General features: G+C 34.9%; 1 protein-coding gene across 2 annotated transcripts in view; it reads left to right on the top strand.

Annotated features, from left to right (window-relative positions):
* TRAPPC8 (trafficking protein particle complex subunit 8) overlaps nt 1–19,609 on the top strand; it is a gene marked incomplete at both ends in the record, with an annotated part of 90,348 nt that overhangs the window by 30,180 nt on the left and 40,559 nt on the right. For both annotated transcript variants that reach the window (XM_079717447.1, XM_079717446.1), the window contains 7 exons: nt 607–707; nt 4,469–4,574; nt 10,875–11,006; nt 14,548–14,772; nt 15,991–16,099; nt 17,740–17,934; nt 19,083–19,213. In XM_079717447.1, coding sequence (XP_079573573.1) covers nt 607–707; nt 4,469–4,574; nt 10,875–11,006; nt 14,548–14,772; nt 15,991–16,099; nt 17,740–17,934; nt 19,083–19,213 — 999 coding nt within the window. The remainder of the gene's footprint in view (nt 1–606; nt 708–4,468; nt 4,575–10,874; nt 11,007–14,547; nt 14,773–15,990; nt 16,100–17,739; nt 17,935–19,082; nt 19,214–19,609) is intronic.

Here is a 19,609-nt window from a genome sequence, read left to right as displayed (position 1 = left end):
TGGGTTTTTAAAATGAAATAAGAAGTCCTGGAAAATTGACAGTAGTATAGGTCTCAGAAATGGTGTCTGTGCCTTCTGTATGATATAGGATATAAACTATAGAGTGTGTAAGTAGCTGAAAAGATACATACTGCAAGCTGTTGTGAGCTCTGTTTTCAAATTTTGAAGCCAGTGCATTGGAAAGAGACGCAGTTTATTTTGTTTCTCTCTATATGGTTCTGTCATTGGTCTGTTCTTTAGTCATTAAGGAAGAGGGAATAACGAGGAGGAGGTGGTAGCAGAAATCTTAAGCTAGGCTCACTTGGTAGTTATATATACCATGACTGAAAGTGTAGTTATATATATACCATGACTGAAATTGTTTACTAGGTCTTCTTGAAAAAACTCATTTAAATACTGAATGACAGACTTTGGAATTTGACTAGAGAATTTTGAAACTAAAAGCATATAAATATATTTTCCAAGTCTGCATTAGGCTCTCAGATTTATGTATGTGGATACATAAAAAAACTCAGCAAACTTCATTCCAATTTTTAGACTGCCTGAATGCTAAACTACAAGAATATTCTCCTTTTGAAATACTATAAATAATGTCTTTTTCTCTAGGAAATGGCAGCAGTGTCAGCGTTCCTTCAGCCAGGAGCACCCAGGCCATACCCTGCACATTATATGGATACTGCAATCCAGACATACAGGGATATCTGCAAGTAGGTGACTAGAATATTTATGTTCTATCCATTTAGAGGTAAATTTGACATTTATATGGTTATTAGATATAAATGGTTCTTTGTTTTTTATGCTTTAAACTTAAATAAGCTCCCAAATCAAGTTAATATAGTCATAGATGAGATGATCTTTTAAAACTAGGGTTTTACTACATTTTCCTTTCCTTTCCAATTTTGTTTGGATATGTGGTTAGGAATTTGTTATATGTAATGTTGAGGTTATTTGTTCTATTGAGGGTGATTTATATTTTGGGGACATCTCTAACTTTAGCTACTGTTAAGCCAGGAGTTAGCTAGTTTGAACTTTCCTTGTTAAATAGGCAAACACAGAGTTAAATAATGGTCCAGGGAAGAAAATGAGAAATGTTTTGTACACATAGTGAGTTCTGTTGAAACTCTATGGGAGTTAGAACTCATCACCTGTAAAGGAGACTATGCTGGTCCAGAGAAGGTGTCATGGTATGTTTGAGGAGTAGACCTTGAAAGAAAGGTTGGTTGGTAGTTGATAGCCATAAAGACATTTTAGTAATTGTGATTGCCAGGAGCAATGTTTTGGTTACAGCATAACTGCTGAAAAGGAATAGAGCCCTGGCTAGGTTAGAGGGTTTGTATATATGGAAAGGTGTTTAGAGAGAAATCAGCGTGGGGAAGCATTAACTCTCATTTATTATTATTTTTAAGCTGTAGTTAAGATTTATGTAGTAGTAAATGGGGGAGTTACTGAATATTTGAGTAGAGCCTTGATATAATAAAAGTTATTTTTCAGAAAGATTAATATGACTTTTCTATGTAGAATGGATGGGTTAGAGTCAGAGACACAAAGGCAGTTTTGTGTCCTATAATGTTGAAGTAGAAGTAGTAGTCATAGCAATGTGTTTATAACACAACACTAGTAATAATGATTAACATTTATCTAGTGCTCAGCATTTACCACTATGCCAAGGTAATTTACATGCTCATTTAATCTTTACAACAAGCCTATGAAATGGTGGATACTATTATTCTTCCATTTGATAGACAAGGAGATTGAAACTTAAAGAGTTTAACTTGCCCAAGGGTATGCAGTTAATAAATGGTGGAGCCAGTATCAAATCCTGCCCTTTGTATAGAATACTTTGTATAATCTGTTTGAGAATATATTTGGAGCTTCTGGCAGGAGAAACAGCTTTCTGTGAAAGAGGAACCTTTGAAGGATTCCGAAAAAGTGAGATTCAAAAGGTAGAAGAACTATGAGAATGAGGCATTAAGGAAGCCAGAGCAGTAAAGTCCTTTCTCTGAAAAGATTTTCCTTGTCTTCATGAAGCACAGAGCCTTTGGAGAGATGCACGTGGAGTGGTGCGAAAGAAAAGTGAAAATACCAATTGACCCAGATAGCCAAATAAGCCATGGCAATCCAGTTTTGTCCTCCTGTTCATAGCAGACTATATGCTTTTTCTAAATACATACTTAACTGACATGCGTTTACCTTATAATCTTTTTTCTAAGTTACCATAATTGGTAAGGTTTATCAATAATTTAATAGATATTTTGGGATAAATTAGAAAACACTACATTAGTTATACATATCAATTTTAAGAAGCTCCCTGGTCTCAGAAATATTAAAATGTAAGTAAATTTTCTTAAGTACAGGAAATACAATATTACTTTTGCAATGCCCTTATAATGCCAGGCTCCACTTTTTTTTTTTTTTTTTTTTTTTTGCTGTACGCGGGCCTCTCACTGTTGTGGCCTCTCCCGTTGCGGAGCACAGGCTCCGGACGCGCAGGCTCAATGGCCATGGCTCACGGGCCCAGCCGCTCTGCGGCATGTGGGATCTTCCCGGACTGGGGCATTAAGCCGTGTCCCCTGCATTGGCAGGCGGACTCTCAATCACTGTGCCACCAGGGAAGCCCCCTGCCAGGCTCCACTTTTTAACTGATGCAATCCTATTTAGCTTTATACATTTCTTTTTTCAAGCTTTCACTTCCCTCCTTTATCTCCCCAAATCATAATAAAAATCAATGGTACCCTGTTCATTATCTGTTTTATGTCAGTTTCTGCTTTTAGATAGGGATTGTGTCATAGAAACACTTGAATCTTTAGTAATTCCACTGCCTGACACAAATGACTTTTTAAAATCTTGCTTTAATAAACAAATTAATATAAAGTCCTGAACTTGGTAGCCTTGTGACTTCATAGCTGATCACAAGGGGAAATAGCTGAGGATAAAAATAAAACAGTTGTGTTAAGATTTGTAAAGTTGGGCTTCCCTGGTGGCGCAGTGGTTGAGAGTCCGCCTGCCGATGCAGGGGACGCGGGTTCATGCCCCGGTCCAGGAAGATCCCACATGCCGCGGAGCGGCTGGGCCCGTGAGCCATGGCTGCCGAGCCTGCACGTATGGAGCCTGTGCTCTGCAACGGGAGAGGACACAGCAGTGAGAGGCCCGCGTACTGAAAAAAAAAAAAAAAAAAAAAAAGATTTGTAAAGTTTACTTAAGAAGAAGATTTAAGAACTGAGCATATTGTAGTACGTGAGTAGGTACTGGCAAGGAGGAGTTAGTCTTTTGTGTTCATTAAAACATTCTCAGATATTCATAAATACCAACTCTCTAAAAATATCATGATTTGTAGAAAGTTTATGGCAGATCACTACAGTAATTTTGAAAGTAGTGAATTGTATTTTTAAAATATCACTGTTCAGAATGACCTTCAAGTTAGTAGTCTTTGGTTGTAATTTTAAGGTCAAGTGGTATATTTTTGTATAAGAATTAGAAAGTAAAATGAGAAAAACTTTGCTGCTACAGTTGACCCTTGAACAGGATAGGTTTGAACTGTGTGGGTCCATTTTTTTTTTTGGCCATGATGTGCGGCATGTGGGATCTTAGTTCCCCAACCAGGAATTGAACCTGTTCCCCCTGCAGTGGAAACGTGGAGTCGTAACCACTGGACGGACCGCCAGGGAAGTCCTGTGGGTCCACTTAATACATGAATTTTTTTCAAGAAATATATACTACAGTACTACACAATCCACGGTTGGTTGAATCCATGGATGTGGAACTGTGGATACTAAGGGCCAGCTCCATATTTTTGACTGCACTGTTCAGTGGTCAACTGTATTTCTCAACAGAAGGATTCCATCTTGTAATTTCACAGTAAAAAGTATTTTCATTTATTTTTATTATTTTCAAGAATAAATAATCTAACTCTAGATTTTTGATGGTAGTTGTCCACAAGAAAAATCAACTGATTTTGTGTTTTTACAAAGAAGATTTTGCTCAGTAACAGGCAACACTGGCTCCATGCTATCTCCAAGTGAAACATTTCAATAGTACTAACCAGAGAGAAAATGCCTAACTATTCCTAAAAGTAGTCAGTAAAATGAAACACACATAACCAGAGTTTGCAGTAAGGAAGGAAAAAGAAATCTGAGTGAAATGTTTTTATTCCTTTATGTCTGAAAGCAAGTTTTGTTAACTAACTGCTGATTCAGAGATACAAGTTGGGTTCTAGCTTTTTTCATACAGGAAATGTGACTTTGTATTGTAGTCTTACTACAAAATTATACAATGCTAAAAAGTTTTGATGAGTTATGAGAATTCTTTGAAGTTTTTTTTTTAACCTTTTTTGGTAAGTAGAGAACAAGGACATGGATTTCTTTTTACTTAAAAACTAGGATTGGAAACTTTTGTTGAACACATGGTTACTATGATGTACTAAAATATTATTGTAGTGCTAATTATATTTTTCTTGTCTTTTTTTCTCTAGGAATATGGTATTGGCTGAAAGATGTGTATTGCTTAGTGCTGAAATCTTAAAAAGCCAAAGCAAATATTCAGAGGCTGCAGCTCTCCTAATACGGTTGACCAGTGAGGTACTAAAACTGTGTAGTATTTGTTCTAATTAGTATTGTTTCATATTTTTTTTAAAGTGTTTCTTTTTTCTTGAGAGGGTATGCAAAACAAAATTAGAGGGGTATCTCTCTTTGGGAATTTATAACCTGGCTACTTTAGTAATTTGTTGAATTAATTTTAAGTGCAGTATTTTGTAAACTGAATTTATTTTATTTACACATTTTAAGCCTGCATGATTATTAACCACAAACATGCACTGTATTTCTTCTATGAATTAGGTTTTGACTTATGGATAACAATATTTAAGGCAACATGCATATACATGTTTCCTAATATAAAATTGATACTTTAAAAAGTAATTACTCAGGAATTTTTAATTTTGTTTTCATTCATATGAACTTGTTAAAAAATCATCTTATGCATTTTTTAAATCTATATTATGAATATTTCAAAAGGGAGAAAAAGAAATTCACTTAAATAGTTGCTGTTGAAGGTTTCCAACAGACATTAAGTTGCATTGACTATAGGCTTGTAAAGAATGGAGTAATTCTTTGTAAGTATGGTTGAAGACATGTTTTTTAGATGAATGCTCAAGAACAGAAAAAACAAAATCAAACACCTTTGTGTTTATATTAATGTTCCCTAGGGTTTTAATCCTTGGACCATTGTACTTTTTTACTTCATACATGTTTTAGGTAATCTATTTACATTTATGATTTTCACTCTCAAATCTGTCTCCAGCCCTGACGTCTCCTTGAGCTTTAGATTTGAATGGCCAACTGCCTTTTAGACTTAACCTATTTGAGTGTTCCCAGTGCACCTTTGAGTCAACATAGCAATAACTAAACTTCTACTTTCTTACCTTATAGATCTTGATCTTAAATTATAACCAGCCAGCTCCTTATTTGCTCAAGGCAGAAACTACTTGAGATGTTCCTATATTCTTCTATATTGTCAGTGACACAATTAGGGGATTTTTAATCAGTTAATTAATTAGGCTGCATCGGGTCTTATTTGTGGCATGCAGGATCTTTGTTGTGGCATGTGGATCTTTTGTTGCGGTGTGCAAGCTTCTCTCGTTGTGGTGTACGGGCTCTAGAGTGCACAGGCTCAGTAGTTGGGGCACGTGGGCTTAGTTGCCCCACGGCATGTGAGATCTTAGTTCCCTGACCAGGGATCGAACCCATGTCCCCTGCATTGGAAGGCAGATTCTTAACCACTGGACCACCAGGGAAGTCCCAGGGGATTTTTTTTTTAAAAACTTCTTAAACATGTTTTTATATCTTCACATATTTTACTTATCTCTCTTTCTCTTTTTAAAATCCCTCCTATTACTGTCCTGGTTCATGTCCTTAATGTCCTTCTCTTGGACTTCGGCCCTTTTCCTCTTTCTTCACCTTAATTTAGTAGTCCTGATATCAGTCATATCCTTCAGATATTTGTATGTAGTACCCAGGTTGTTCTTAGTGTCTCTGTCCTGTCCTCTCATATATGCTGTGAGACCTGACTTGTCATATTATATTGGGAATTATATTTAAGCTGTTAACTTCTTGAGGATAGGGAACTGGGTTGCTTTCTACATTTTTATCCCTAGTGCCTAACACTGGGCTTGACACATGGTATATGATTTACAGGTGTTTGTTGAACTGAACCATTAATTCTAAAAAGGTTTCTGTCAGTTATAACTAAGTAGGCTAAGGGATGAATTTTAAAAATATTTAATAATTGATACTGCATGGACACTGACCAGTATGAACAGTTGTCAGAAACTATTTGTTAGAGCTGAATATAGGTTCTTGAGTGTGTTGATGTTCTGTATTATAATAAATAATCTTAACTTGGGTTTGAAAATGTTGCTGAGTTTTTCAGCCTAGGGGTTATCAGTGAATGTAAAAGGAATTTATGGTTTAGGAGCTTGGAGTAAAATTTCTTTAGAGCAAATTCTTCCGTCTGCATTGTAACGTTATTATTTTCTTTCATTATTCTTTTTCTTTCCAACTCTTTGTTTTTACCTTTCTTTTTCAAACCTGGATGATTAATTTTGTCATGAAATTCTAGGAAATTTATCATTGTCATTTACTGCTTTGGGGTGACAGAGGGGGGTGAATGCGATATATTTCCCCAGAAATTGTGATTTTCAATGGCCTTTTCTACTATACTTGTCAGATATTTCTTTGAGATAACTTGAAAGTAAAGACTGCTAGGCATAATATGTCTAAGATTATTAAATTTTAACTAATAATTTGTATTTATTGTAATTTTGTTAACTAGAAAGGCTGTATAAAATGAAAAATGTACTCATTCTGAGGGTAGGGAACTGAGTTACATAGTCTTGACATTCATGAATTGTTTTTCCTAGATTTTTGTTAATACCATTATAGCAAAAGATAGCTGTGATGAAAAGAGTTGTGCTTTGACTTTATTTTTTGCACTGTAAGTTGATGGGCAAGTGGGTCTTATTCTTGTGTTATGCCCTGGGATTTTCAGTATGGCAGAGCAAACCCAGTTTAATGATGAAACATGTCACATTTAGTAGCACATAGGTATTGTGTCTAAATTTGGTGCTTAAAACATGGTGCTTTCCCCCTCCTTGTGTCTGTGTTTCTGTGTTGAACATTTATTCTGGTCATATAACCCTTTTTGTCTGTTACTCCATTTAAATACAATAAATCACCTTATCAAGGATATAGTATAGCACCAGTTTTTTATAAGTTTCTCCAGTTTGGGAGGAACTGTTCCTGTGGTAAGTTGTTCAGCTGCTAGCACCTTTCCTGTTAAATTCACAATTATGTAAAGAAAAAAAATCTTAGTGCCATGCCATCCTTGAGATTTGATTCAGTTAAGTTTGTGCAGCGGGTGCCTTTTTGTAATGGAAGTGTTTATGGAAACCTCTACCTCAAATGATTTTTTCCCTTATATTTATCTTCATATTTTAAGTTAGTGTTGCCTTTTCAGCTTTTGTTAAAATTATATCTTGGCTGTGGGCAAAGTTCACAGGCTGGAGTTCTTGTTGAAGTGGTATCATGGGGTTTTTTCCTTAGTTCTTTATAGACTGTATATGATAGACTTGTCATAGCGTGGATGTGAACTAACACTAAAATAAAATTTTATTCTTCAGCTCATTCAAAAAAAGCCTCTGCTTTCTGGATAAAACGATCACTTTGTGAAATTCTTCCATTTTTCTTCCATCAACACAGATGGCAGTTGCCATTCTTTTCAGGGCCATTTTTTGGTTTCAAAGCAGTGTTTTTTTTCTACTTTAGGTGTCACTGTAACACAGGACCTAAACGAAGAACAAAGACTGCAGTGAGATATGAGTGCAGGGTGTTTAGCTCTGCAAATCTATTCTTTCTCAGCAAACAGTTTTACTGGATGCACGAGGCAAATTTTGCTTCAGCTAAATTAATATATGCTGTGGACTTCCAGGTCTCTCTTGAATTGGTCAGTCAAATTAAAGTTCAGAATGCTGAGGGTTTACTGTGCTGGTTCTCAATTGAATTGTACATTAGAATCATTTACACACCGTCAAAGATATCTAGGGTATATTCCTTATTTTATTCAGGATGTCCAGGATTGCAGCCCATCCGGGTTTTGCAGGTTAATGAAGCTTTGTAGGCAATTAAAAAAATGTTTTTGTGCTGTGTGTGTGCATGTATGTGTGTGTGCGTGGGTGCATGTGCATGCTAAGAATAAACTTAAGAAATTTGTAGGACTTAAACTGACTATTGAGAAACCTAAATAAAATTCCAAAATAGAAGAAGTAATTAGAGGGAATCTACCTGTTCTAGATATTAAAATGTATTATAAGGCTTTAGAAGTTAAAACTGTTTACAATGATAAGAATAGACAGAGTAATGGAATAGAATGAGAATTTAAATACTACATATAATTAGCTGTCATTTTGTCATATCAGTGGGAAATGTTAGGTTATTCACTGAATGGTATTGTGACATCAAACTAGCTGATTCTTATCTTATTCATTACATGATAATATAATTATAGCTTGATTAAGTTATAATATGAAAAAATGAACAACCTGGAAGAATATATGGGAGAACATTTTTTAAAATCTAACATTTTAGATAACATTCTTTCTTAGTTTGATACAGTATTTTGAAGCCATAGAAGCAAAGATATAGTATGTTTGACTACTAAAGAATAGTCTCTTTCATGTCAAAACTGCGAAATACTATTTGCAAATGTATGAGAGGCCTAATATTAATTAAGTGTACAAAGGGCTCTTACAAACCAGATAATCACAAAAACCCATTCACAAATGGGCATAAACAGGCAATTCACAGAAAAAGTACAAAGACACTTAAACATATGGAAGATGAACAGCCTTACTATTAAAGAAATGTATGTTGAGGAACAAAGTGTTATTTTTCTTTTATGAAAGTGATAAAATTTTAAAAAATGATTTTTGGCTGAGTGGAAAATGAACTCTTATTCTCTTATGGGAATTTTTACTGGTATGGCTTTTTTTTTAAAGTATATGCATAGCTTTCATTAACTCAGCACTTCTACGTCCAAAAACTTGTTTAATAAAAATATTTGTATAGTTACTCAAAAATCTTTTTGTAAAGATGTTTATTGAAGCATTTTTTGTAGTAATTAATGTGGCAGTATTCAATCAATCAATTGGAGACTATTAATAAATTGTGGTACATTTATATAATGGAATACAATGTGGCTTTAAAAGAAATGAGAGATGTAGATGTTTTGGAAAGAAGTCCATGATATTAAGTTAAAACGCAAGATAATAATACTCTGTATAATACCATTTATGTATAAGGAAGTATGAGTATTAAAAAAACTGTTGTATTTAACATATAAGTAAGTACAGGGAGGGAGAGAGAGAAATGACACAAACCAGCACCATGTTGGTAATAGTAGTTACCTCTGGCAAATTGGATGAGGAATGAGGTGGGAAAGAAAGATACTCACTTTTTTTCTTCAAACATTTATTCTTTAAGGAAAAAAAGAGGCTGTATTTAATAATTTTTTAAGAAGAAAACATTTTCCTAAAAAAATAAAGAAGTAAGCTCCCTAGCTTCCCCAGGTAATTCCGATGTAAACCCTTGGTTTAGAACTGCTTGTTAATTGTATATTCCTATTTTTCCCACTCATTAGCTTTTGGATTTAGTTAACTGAGAAAATCATCTGATCATTTAGTTTTTGTTATGAGGGGGTTGAAATAGATTAACAATATCTACCATTTACTGAATGCTTTCTGGAGTGTCTCCTCAGATCTTTTTCCGCTCTAATATAATTTTATGATTGCTACAGAGATAGTTACAGTAATCAACGGTCTGTGAACACTTTTTGATGTAACTATAATTTGTTGAAATTATTGCGTTTAAAGTCAATGTTTTCTGTTTTCAACTTTCCCTGGGGAAAATAATGGCAGCAGAACACATGGAAGGGCATGGTAAGTTCAGCTTGAGAATAGCTGAAAAACTAGAGAAAGTTTGGTGAAAATGTTGTTGATGCTTCATCAGCAACCTTCAGTACTTTCTCAGTTATTTGTAAAGTGATGGTGGCTCTGTCATTTGAAAGGTTGTCCTTACGGGTGAGGCTATAAATGTAGTATGTGGTTTTTGTAGACTCTGTTGTAAGTCAGTTGAAGTGGAAACTAATTTGAGTTATACCATTTACTAACTAATATGCTAACAGGAGGTGATAATCTTTGAAGGGGAAGCCTTCTGAACTTTTTAATGCAAATCAGTCATTTTGACCCTCTTGAACTAGAGCAAAAACTGATAATTCCTTTTAAGTACAGTAAAACTTGATAGAGGACAGAGTAGTAGATTAGATTATATCATGATCTACACACATTCTGTCTTTCCTTTTTTCTTGGATGGATGGAAGTATGCTATTGTATGTCACAGATCAGTTTCCAGAAGAAATTAGATTGGTGTGAATATATTTTTTTCTGTACTCCATTTTCTGGTTTATCTTTAAATCAGTATACCTGTATTAAATTCCCAGTTTATATTCTTTTTTTGCCATTTGAAAAGGGATTGCATTTCTTCACAGATTTATTACATGGGGCATATCATAACCAGACATTTGGCTCTATGAAAAGCAAAAGAAAATATTTCATGATAGAGACTTTTTTGAACTTTTTTAAAATTTGGCTTATTGGAAGAAAGAATCATCAAGACTGGATTGTCTCTTGATCTCTGCCCTCAGATACTCCTAAGTTAAATATTGTGTATGCTATATATGATTTTAAGAAGGTAAATGTATTTTTCACTAATTACCTCTTTACTTTTAATTTTGTGAAGTTAACCTTCTTTTTCTTTAACATTCAATAGGATTCTGATCTTCGAAGTGCACTTCTTTTGGAGCAGGCGGCACATTGCTTTATAAACATGAAGAGTCCCATGGTTAGAAAATATGCGTTTCATATGATACTGGCAGGCCACCGGTTTAGTAAAGCAGGGCAAGTGAGTGCATTTGCTTTAAAAAGAAAATAATTTATTTATTTTAATTTTTATTTGTTATAATTTGTTTAGTTTATAGATGTATGTTATTTGTCAATTTTTGATTTAAAGTTCTAAAGATGGAATTAAATTTTGTTCTGAGGTAATGTGTTATATTGGTAAGGACATGAGATTTGGATTTAGACAAATCTGAGTTTAAATCTTGATCTACTCACAACTTGACTATTTAAAGTTATGTCTTTGAGCCTCTGTTTTTTTTTTTATTTATAAAATTCGGAATTTTGCCCCAATTTTTGTGAGGTTAAACTAAATCATATATGTGAAGGCCAGATATACTGCACTGAAGTAATTTTAATTCTTCTTAAAGGCGATTAAACCCTCCCTACTTCAACTCTGGTCTTCTGTTATCTCTCAGAATGTCTCTTAATAGTATTTACTAAATATTTAATGGGTAGAAATCTTCTGTCTCTTGTCCCTGGGAGCAGTTGGGTTGGAAAAGATCTTTATTAATTTAGAGAGATTCTCTGGCCCCAGTTGTCCTTTTAAGCGTTAGCTGGAGGGACCTTTCTAGAGGCAGTTACCACTTTCTAGAGTGGTAACAGCAGTTGAGATATGGTGGTTTACTGTAAATATAGATAGAAGTGTGGGTTGAGTAATCATCTCTATATTCCAGGGACTTTGCCTAGGAGCTGAGCTTACACCCGTAAAACTAACATGTCTTGTCTCTTAAGGAATTTTTTAATCTAGTCAGGGAGTGTGAGGATTTTTTTGAATTTGGTTAATAAGAATTTTTATGAACATACATTTTTCAAAGTCTGCGATAACCAGAACATGCCAGTGTTGTAAATTATATGTTATTTCAAAGATACAAAGAAATAAAGGTGTTCTAAAATTATTCTCAATTTCATGTAAGAATGCCATGATTTTTAAAAACCAACTTTTCAAGATTTGGGTTCTTCCCTCTATTTTTGGAAACTGGCAAGTTAGAAAATATGTGACCTTGCTTTATATTAAATACAAAACTGTAAAAATATTTATAAAATTAAAAGTCTTTATAATAATTTGATGTACTTTATGTATTAGAATTTCTCAGGCTCTGAAGTGGGGGAAAAAAATAAAAAGGCTCTGATTTTTCACAGCTCTTTTTCCATAGTAAGTATAAAATGCATCTGAAACATACTATTCCATTGTTTATCTTTGCTTAAAAAGTGTTATTCAGAAATCTACAAAATGTGTTAAGCATGTGGTTTCCTTTCCTTGGAAGAATAATTATATGCCCCATTAGGAATGATTGTGTCTCTTATTAAAAATAAGTTATCCTTTTTCCACATCTTTGTCCACTTTTGTGAATGGTTTCATTTGTGGTTATGATGTCATTAGATCTTGTATTTACCTTCTAAAAGTACAGGGCATATTGTTTCTAGGAAATGCATAGCAAGTTAAAAATGGCTACATTGTGGTAGGTTGACATACATTTGCTATCTGGCCTAATAATTATCTTTAACTGTAGTTATCTCATGGAGTTAATGATTCCAAGGTAGGTTGCTGTTTTGTGACCACTCTGTATACCTTGAACCCAGGGAATCGCTTTCTCAAGTAGTAGAAACTTGAAAATATAACTGGTAATGAAGACCTATTGGAAAAGCAAATATATGTCCCATTGAAGTTTGTCAAGAACAGTATCTTCCTTGGAAGATAGGGCACGCATAGGGCACGTAATTCTGACTGAGGCCAGGTTGTTTCTGAGAAGCACCAACTTTTTATAACATTTCCATTAAAAACAGGTGTGTGTATTGGGAGGGATGAGTGAGGAGCATAGAGGAGATTATATATATAGTAATGTCATTTCTCAGTCCTCTCTGTGAGTTCATGTTGAATTACTTGTCCCCAGAAATTTTTTATAATTCAATTTTTTCATTAAGAATATGAACACATATAAGGTATTTAAAGTTAGAGAACCGACATTATAAGAGACTTTTACAGTTAAAAAAAAAATTAAGAAAGTGCTGGAGAAGGTGTTTGTGCCCAGAATACCCTGGACAGTCTTTCTATTTTTTATTTCAAAAGGCGGACTTTAAATCCTTGTTACCTCTTAAATCTCTTTAGACGCTTTTTCAAGAGATCCTAAAAAATGCACTTGAACGCGACACTTCTAGACACGTTTGTTTCTCTGTATCTCTCAGTTTTTAAGATTCAGTAACTGTGTTCCTTTACTAAATGAAGTACGAAGATTGGGTTTTTTGTTTTTTAAAGAAACATCACTTAAAAATTATTTTGAAATAATCTCAAACTTATAAAAAAGTTGCAGGCACAGTTCAGAAGCTTTTGTTTACTTGAGCCATTTGAGAGTTGTGTACCTGGTGCCCCAGTACCCCCAGTACTTTAGGACATATTTCTTGTTTCTTAGAAACAAAATTTTTTCTCCTGTATTACCATAAAACAACAGTGAAAATCAAGAACTTAGTATTAATCCTTAGACGCCATTCAGGTGTTGATAGTTGCCCCCTAAATGTCCTTTATAGTGAAGGATCCTGTTCAGAAGGATACTTTGACTTTTATGATATTGACACTTTTGACGATTATAGGCCAATTATTTTATAGAATGTCCCTCAGTTTAGGCTTATCTGATGTTTCCTCATCCTGAGATTCAAATCGGGTATCTTTGTAAGAATATCACAAAAGAGAGACTGTTCTTATTACATGCTCTCAAGTGGCAGATGATTTTGATTTGCTTTCTTTATCTCTTTTCAAGAAAACATTTCCTAAAAAAATGAACAATTCTGGTTAAACATGGTACAGAATTTGTAAATCTGCCCTGGAGAGGGGAGTGGTTACAAGAATTTAGTCTGAAGCAAAAGGTTAGATGAAGAGAAGCCTTTTTCTTGGTACCAAATCCCATTTTTAGAATGGAAGTTGTCCGAGTTCAGAGGGTGGCAGTGATATGTAATTAAAGCCAAATATCTGCTCATGGGTGTGGCAGGATGCAGCGGTGGGCAGAAGAAACGGATGCCAAACTTTATCACTACACTGCCAAACAAACAAGACCAATAAATATATGTACATACTTACACCATATACTCATATATGCAGTATTAGCGTGCACATTACTGTTCAGCCCAGTGTGGTGGTATAGAGAGCTAACCATAACAAAATTTAGACTTTACAAGATAGCTCTCAGCTACAAGCTAATGGCAAGTCTCTAACTGATCCATGACTCCATGTGCTACTGCTCTGGAAACTCCCAGATGGTTTTTCATGAAGTCATTATTAGCCCTGACTTCTTAGACTTCTTGCCCTTGGACAGAGCAGCTACTTGTTTGCTTCAGGACCTCTTGGTTTTTAGCAGTATTTGCAAAGGGGTTTTCATAAATGTTAGTTTCATTTTCCTCATCATCCCAGTGTCTGTTAGAGGAAGAACTAATTACCAGTTACTTGATTTCGTGTGTGTGTGTGTGTGTGTGTGTGTGTGTGTGTGTGTGTGTGTGTGTATTTTTTCCAGTCCAAGAGAAATTTGGATTGTAATACTTTGTATATTTTCTTACAGAAGAAACATGCTTTACGCTGCTATTGTCAAGCCATGCAAGTTTACAAAGGCAAAGGCTGGTCTCTTGCAGAGGATCACATTAACTTCACCATTGGACGTCAGTCCTGTACTCTTAGGCAACTGGACAATGCTGTGTCTGCTTTTAGGCATATTTTAATCAATGAAAGTAAACAATCTGCTGCTCAACAAGGGGCTTTCCTCAGAGAATATCTTTATGTTTACAAGGTGAACACTTATTTTCAGGAGTGGATATTAAAATTATATTTGTCATTATTTTCAGCAAAAAGCACATTCAGTACTAGCTAGTAGGAGTCTTATAAGTGTTTTTATTAGAATATATGCAATTATCTGTCTTAATATGGCAGGCTAGGCTTTTTGGTCATAGATCTGAGTTGTGCTGCCTTTCCACAGTTCTCATAAAAGAGAATTTTAATATTCCAGTAAACATTTGTATCTGTACTTGGAATCTTAAAAAAAGAAAAGATTCCATGAGCTTTCTGGACTGTTTCTTCATTACGTATTTTTGAATTATAACTGGTTTTACAGTATATTGGGTTATCTCCCCATTTGGAAAGTACATTCCTCTCTTTTTCCTATGAAAGATAAGGAGATACGGATCTGTGGGAGGTAGATAGATTAATTTGATGTAATGCAGAAGAATTAATAGGAAGAAAAAATATTTCACTGAGACAGGAGGATAGTAACTTTAAAGCATTGTTTTGTGGAGGAATGGAAAGTTGTAATTTTTTCCTCAGGGTCCATGAATAGTAAATATTTTATCTGTCCTGCAAAATATAATTACCCTTTTATACTTTATTAATTTGAAATCGTATGGGTAAGAATTTTGGCAGATAGGATGCCGTAATGAGTCCAGGTAAAACACATACAAAAATAAAGATGTGGTACATATATACAATGGAATATTACTCATCCATAAAAAGGAATGAAATTGGGGCATTTGTAGAGACGTGGGTGGATCTAGAGACTGTCATACAGAGTGAAGTTAAGTCAGAAAGAGAAAAATACTGTATATTAATGCATATATGTGGAACCTAGAAAAATGGTACAGATGAACCAGTTTGCAGGGCAGAAATAGAGACACAGATGTAGAGAACAAATGTATGGACATCAAGGGGGGAAAGCGGCGGGGTGGTGGTGTGATTAAAAATAATAATAATAATAATAATAATATTTGGAGGTATAACATCTAGAGGGAACTAACTAGCGGAGTAACCTTAGGGAGATTCTCCTGGACCACAATCAATGATATCTAGAGTTCTTCCCAGTTATAAAATTTTATGACTCAAATATTAAGTAAAACTAGTAATTAATATTCTTGTTTAACATGTTTTTAATATCTTGTGTATTAAAAAATGAGGAAGTACATTTTGAAGATAACTAAGTTTTCTCAAAAATTGTTCTTTTCTTTGGTATTTTTCCTAGAATGTAAGTCAGCTATCACCAGATGGTCCTTTACCGCAGCTTCCTTTACCATATATTAACAGTTCAGCAACACGGGTTTTCTTTGGCCACGACAGACGACCAGCAGATGGTTAGTAAAGTTTAATTTGGCTTTGTTACCTCTTGACTTTTTTTTTTTTTAAGTTTTTTCATCTTTTTCCATTTAAAAAATAATGTGTAGTTGTTAAAGAATATTTGAAAATAAACAGCAATACCATATCATCTATTATCCTGCTACCTGAGCTACTACTTCGGGGTTTTCCTTCCAGCTTTAAAAACTAAAAACAATAACAACAAAATAGCCGTACTCATAATGACTTTTCTTATATAATATAAAGAATTCTCATGTTTTTACATAATCTTGATAAACATTTTTAATGGCTGTAAAATATTCCATTCAGTGCATATAAAGTATTGTAACATTTGCTTGTTATATTCCATCTTTTTGCTTATATAAAATCTAAGTTATAATAGACATTTTTGTGGATAAAACTTGCCTTAACATTTTATTATGGAAAATTTCAAATGTATACAGATGCAGTGAACAGTTGCCAATATTATGCTGTTCTTGTTGTAAGACTTCTTTAAAACATAGGATTGGGCTTCCCTGGTGGCACAGTGGTTGAGAGTCCGCCTGCTGATGCAGGGGACGCGGGTTCGTGCCCCAGTCCTGGAAGATCCCACATGCCGCGGAGCGGCTGGGCCCGTGAGCCATGGCTGCTGGGCCTGCACGTCCGGAGCCTGTGCTCCGCAACGGGAGAGGCCATAACAGTGAGAGGCCCGCGTACTGCAAAAAAACAAAAAAAACCATAGGATTATTTCCTTAGCATTGAGCCATAGAATGGCAGTCCTGGGCCAAAAGTATAAACACATCAAGGGTCTTCATGCATGTTGAAGTAAACTTTGTAATTTTAAGCCTTCTTAATTGGAGCTTAATATGTTTCTTTTTAAGAGCTAATTTAGTAATTTATTTAAAAATATTTATCAGGATGCTTATAGCAGCATTGTTTTTAGTAGCAAGAAAAGTAAAACAGCAGGGAATGAATTGATAAATTTTGGTACATTCACATAATGGTTTCATGGACAATAGCCACAACATAAAGCTGAGTGGAAAAGTTGCAGAATGATGGCTGAAATGTAATTCCATGTATATAAATTTCAAAAGTATAAACCAACTCTATGAACTGTTTATGTATACACTCATTTGGTAAGGTAAAACAAATAAAAAATATGAGTGTGAATGCTATACTTCAGCTTCAGAGTAGCTCTGGGAAGAAGTGGTACCAGTGGAGGAGATGAAGGAGAGTGACAGGATTGGGGAGGGTGACATAGAGGACATCAACTCTATCTGTAACATTTATTTTATTTTTAAATAAAATTTGGGATCATATAACAAAGTTGACATTTGTTAAATTTTGATATACAAGTATTTGCTATATTATTCTCCATGCTTTGTGCGTATGTTTGAAATATTTCATATAAAATTGTAGACGACTAGGAAGATGTATTCTTTCAGAGTCAGAAGGAAAAAAGCATCAATAGTATAAGTTAAGTTCCAATCAGGCTAGAATTAGTAAGAGGATATTTTTCTCTCAGATAATTGGAAATAGGCAAGAATGGTATATGTGTTTATTTGGATACCTTAGACCTTTATTTTAAATATATTTCATTTGAGGGCAGGTGTTAATAAATATGTGTATTTAATAGTGACATTTTTCTTTTTTTTTTAAGGTGAAAAGCAGGCAGCTACTCATGTAAGTCTTGATCAAGAATATGATTCTGAATCCTCTCAGCAGTGGCGAGAACTTGAGGAACACGTTGTGGCTGTGGTCAACAGAGGAGTACTTCCATCCAACTTCCATCCCACAGAGTACTGTTTGAACAGTTACTCAGATAACTCAAGATTTCCGCTTGCAGTTGTAGAAGGTGATATACTTGAATTTCTTTTCAAAAAAAGATTTATTTATTTAATTATTTATTTATATTTATTTATTTTGGCTGTGCTGGGTCCTAGTTGTGGCACACAGGATCTTTAGTTGCAGCATGTGGGATCTTCTTAGTTGTAGCATGCGGACTTCTTAGTTGTGGCACGCATGCGGGATCTAGTTCCCCGACCAGGGATCCAACCTAGACCCCCTGCATTGGGAGCGTGGAGTCTTACCCACTGGACAGCGAGGGAAGTCCCTTGAATTTCTATTCATGGTTTTTTTTGTTTTTTGTTTTTTCCCACATCTTTATTGGAGTATAAATGCTTTACAATGTTGTGTTAGTCTCTGCTGTACAACAACGTGAATCAGCTTTTATTTGTTTTGTTTACAGTGTATTCAGGATAATGTGGGGTTTTTTGTTTTTTCTTTTAATTTAATTAATTAATTCATTTATTTGGGCTGCGTCGGGTCTTCGTTGCCGCGCGTGGGCTTTCTCTAATTGTGGCGAGCAGGAGCTACTCTTCATTGCCGTGCGCAAGCTTCTCATTGCGGTGTGCGGGCTTCTCATTGCGGTGGCTTCTCTTGTTGCGGAGCACGGGCTCTAGGCACATGGGCTTCAGTAGCTGTGGCACGTGGGCTCAGTAGTTGTGGGTCGCGGGCTCTAGAGTGCAGGCTCAGTAGTTGTGGCGCTCGGGCTTAGTTGCTCCGTGGCATGTGGGATCTTCCCGGACCAGGGCTCGAACCCGTGTCACCTGCATTGGCAGGCAGATTCTTAACCACTGCACCACCAGGGAAGCCCTCAAGATAATGTTCTGCATGCCAAATATGACTAGAAGTTGGGGATGCAAAAGTAAATTGAGTACTCATAATATAGTGAGCTGCATTTATAAAACCATGCAGTGGGGGCTTTAATACAGGAATATGCAATGTGCTTTTGAAATATAGAAGACAGAATGACATTCTTTGGTACAGAGAAATTGGGGAAATCTTGAGAAGGTAATTTAAACTGGATCCTGAATAAATGGATGTTTACAAGGTGATAGGCAGAAATGCAGAGCTGTGAAAGCAAGGTGTGTTCAGAGAATTGAAGCATAGGGTGATGTATGGGGTTTATTCAAGTTATTAATTTAGGCCTTTCTTTTATAGAGCCAGTAACAGTGGAAGTGGCTTTTAGAAACCCTTTGAAAGTTCCACTTTTGTTGACTGATTTGTCATTGCTCTGGAAGTTTCAACCTAAAGATGTCAGTGGAAAGGAAAATGAAGAAGTTAAAGAACTAGTAAGTTGTTAAAAGGTATTTGTAATAAGCATGTTTCAGTAACAGTCTAACAGATGCTGTAATAGCATTTCAACTTCTTCTGTTCAGTGAGCTGAAGTTACTCTTTTTTTATGCTTATTTTCTCTAGTTACAAAAAGTATGAGATATGCTTATTGAAAATTGAGAGTACAGAAGAAGATGAGGATAGAAGTAAAACTGTTTTGTCTTCTCAGCATTTATTTCTTCCAGTTTTATTGAGATATAACTGACATACAGCGTTGTATAAGTTTAAGGTGTACAGCATAATGATTTGACTTAACATACCTCAAGAAATGGTTATCATAGTAAGTTTACTAGCATCCATCATCTTATATAGATACAAAATTAAAGAAATAGAAGAAAATATTTTTCCTTGTG

Source organism: Hyperoodon ampullatus (genome assembly GCF_949752795.1).
Source record: "Hyperoodon ampullatus genome assembly, chromosome: 13".
Taxonomy (NCBI): Eukaryota; Metazoa; Chordata; class Mammalia; order Artiodactyla; family Ziphiidae; genus Hyperoodon; species Hyperoodon ampullatus.
This window is presented reverse-complemented; position numbering and strand designations above follow the sequence as displayed.